The 3,286-nt window shown below is 37.1% G+C and overlaps 1 protein-coding gene across 1 annotated transcript in view; it reads left to right on the forward strand.

Moving 5' to 3' along the window:
* The window catches only part of ZDHHC17 (zinc finger, DHHC-type containing 17), a 56,164-nt gene extending 52,909 nt beyond the window's left edge, over positions 1–3,255 (forward strand). The window contains exon 16 of the mRNA XM_010018507.1: positions 663–3,255. Coding sequence (XP_010016809.1) covers positions 663–801 — 139 coding nt within the window. The 3' untranslated portion in view covers positions 802–3,255. The remainder of the gene's footprint in view (positions 1–662) is intronic.
* Positions 3,256–3,286: the final 31 nt, after the last annotated feature.

Consider the following 3,286-nt stretch of genomic DNA (forward strand, 5'->3'; position numbering starts at 1 on the left):
ACCGCTCTTACATATATTGTAACATGAGCTTCTCGTCCAGAAACCTGTGATCTATTCAGCCCATGTATAATTAAGTAAAAAAACCCCAACATGCTGGGATTTTGATGTAGGTATCTTAAATGTTTAACAATTAATTGATTCAGCAGCAGAAAGCACTTGAATGGTTCATTTAATTCAGATAATGCTTTCTTAATTTTGTGTTGTCTAGGGACTTAATCCATCTTAGACCTGCAGCTGCTGAACCAGTATGTATGACAGAAATAGATATTAATAAAACTTGAAATTATTCTAGGAAGACACTCACTTCATGCTGTTTTGTCTTGCATCCATCTGTACACTGCAAATTTCCTCTTAGGGATCTGAATTACTATGCTATGTTACATGAGGTGCATATCAGTAACGTGTTACTTTACTCCATACGGTTTTAGTAGACAGTGGAAGCAAGTTAGTGTCTTGGTTGTGTCCAAGGATGAAACATTCACAAGCCTCGTTCTTATTCCAGAACTTGCTCATCAGTAAGCACTAAGATAATTGTTAACTGAATTGGTTTTCTACTGTTAGGAACTTAAAGGGTGAAGAATCTAATTTGTAGGTAGACAAAAAATGTACTTTGGATAAGCTATGATGTTGCTTACTAACATCTGGTTTTGTTCTGTTTTTAGCCATGGATGTATAAGGAACATTATAGACTTCTTTGAATTCAGATGCTGTGGTCTATTTCGGCCTGTTATCGTGGACTGGACAAGGCAGTATACAATAGAATATGACCAAACTTCAGGATCAGGCTACCAGCTAGTGTAGCACCACCTTCGTCCTGTGAGCATATCATATCTGAGTGGTGCCTGAAAATTTTCTCTCTCTCTCTCGAGTCTGCATCCCTTGAAGAGTAGCATGCTATGTGTAGGGCTGATGGTGAATCATAAGGTACCTTCTCTTCATCAGAATTTTATTAACAAATGTAAAAGTGGACAGAATAAACTGCCGAACCTGATAAGGAAGAGGAGGAAAATCAAAAAGGGATTTTAACAGTTCTTAACATGAGAATTATTCATGACTGCATATTCACAGTATTTGTTGTTGCGTTTTTTATTTAAGGTCTTTCACAATGGAGCATGAGATTATTGAAGTATTGACATAAGTAGTTACATTGTGCTGAGCAGAAAAATTTATTTCCCAATACAAATAATTCCACTGAAACAAGAATCTAGAACATAAAACTAAATTTCATGATGCAGCGTTCACTGATCACTATGTTGTAGTTCCTGTAATGTGATATTTTTAATACAGGTTTTTGGTAGTATCATGTACATTGAAAAATGTGCTTTTCAGAACTGTTACCAACATCAGGTGGTGGGAATCCCCTGTAATGTGTTAAGTTATAGCAGTAGGGCGCATCAGATAACGCTGAAAAAAATACATTGCCCACAGTTTTTGGTGACTGTTTTTTGCCACCAGTTACTGGTACGACTAAATACTTGTAGTAACCCTGTTCTGAGGTTATATAGTATGAAATAAATAAAGAAAGCTCTTCTGTCAAAGTTAAAGCCCTGCTTAAATGCATGATACACCTGTAAAACTAGATTACAGTATATAATGTTCAGGAAAAAAAGTGGAAAAAATTCATTATCTTTGAAGTAACTGTATAAGCACCTTACAAACTAGCGATGTTTTAATATTAGGTTTGGTCCTCACACAGTACCAGCATAGGGTAATTGGAGACATGTTGGAAGAGAAATCACGTGGGGGAAACCACAGATGTGAAAGCAAGAATCTCAGTTGTAAAAAGACAAGACAGTTTTAAATTGGATGCGACTGCAGAAGAACAACCCAGAGTTGTCTTCAATGCTGATTTTGGTTGGTTGTAAAATAATGGAATCCAAACTTTAACAAAGCAAAGTTCCCATGATAGTACATGCACAGAAAATGTAACACAGCGTTCTGAAGAAGATGGTGTATTGGCACGTGGAAATCACCCTTAATTTCTTTTTTTAAGTTCTCATGCTACAGATATGTTTGGAAGGTAAGGAATGATCTGAAACTGCATTCCAAAGGGGCTTTTCTTGAATGTGATGCACTGATTTTTGTTATGGTGTTTTCATAAACTCATAGTGAATTGTTCACTGCTTCCTTAACTATTGTTTACAGAGAGACTGAGAATCAGGTTAGTTCTCTTCTAAGTGCTGTAGCAACCCAGTGGTTCGAGAAACCTGTGAGGGGAGTTTGGGGAGGGACCTGAAAGCAGATGTCTGAGACCAGTGTAAAGAATGTGTATCTGTATATAAATAATTTATCAAATAGTTTTCTCTCTGTGAGTGTGTGTTTAGTGTATTTAAAGCTGCTCATTTTCATTTTATTCAACCAAAAAAGTGTAGGAAGATATCTAATGAGCTTTTAGTGATGTTTCAATATTGCTGTTAATAGGCATTATGCCCTGCAAATTCACTGCATGTTTGATGCTTGGCAAAATTAGCGTTTTCTGTAATATGCAGATTTCAGGTAATAAAGCAATCTAGTGGTATTCCCGGCCCTTGCCTTAGTAAGAGAAGCAGTGAAACTGTAAATAGTTGATGTTCAGTATTTGCAAGTCAACATTTTTTCTGTAGATGTTCATTGATCTCAAGACACACACTTAGTTTGCAAGTACCAGATATCAGGATTTACAGAAGTGCAGCATTAGAGTACTTGAATGTTTAATACTGGAAGAATCAGCGTTGTCTTGGATACAGTTTTAGTGGGAGGGATTGGGGTGTAGGGGTGGCAAGAAGCTGTTGCTATTTTTGTCAGACAAAATTTGTAGTCCTAACGAAGACACGTTCTATTTCAGTGAAAACAGTTGACATCAGTTACTCGTCTTTTTTTCTACTCAGAAAAAAGCATGAAGACTTTCCAGCGTTGTTTTAATCACCAGTAATGTTCTGCATATTTGTTCAGTTGGGGTTTGGGTTTGGTTTTTGTTCCCACATTTCTGTTAGGGGTCGGTTGACCAGAAGAACTTCCATCCACTTTATTTACTATCGCCTTGCACCAGAAGAGCAGTTCAGTACATGATAAACAAGTTCTGGCTTTAGTTGCCCAGTAGCATTAACTGCCATGACTTGTGTCACACAGAAGTGTTTGTAAAAACAAGAGAGGTGATCTTTGGTAGTATGTAGCGAGTTCTGCACTATTTACTTGTTAATAGCTCTCTGGTGACAGTTCTGTTGAGACCTGCAGAATTTGAGCAGTAGTGATAGCTATGAAAATTAACCTGTATATCTGGACAATGGAATTGAGTGCGCCCTCAGCA

This window comes from Nestor notabilis, unplaced genomic scaffold (assembly GCF_000696875.1).
Source record: "Nestor notabilis isolate BGI_N333 unplaced genomic scaffold, ASM69687v1 scaffold2767, whole genome shotgun sequence".
In the NCBI taxonomy this organism is placed as follows: Eukaryota; Metazoa; Chordata; class Aves; order Psittaciformes; family Psittacidae; genus Nestor; species Nestor notabilis.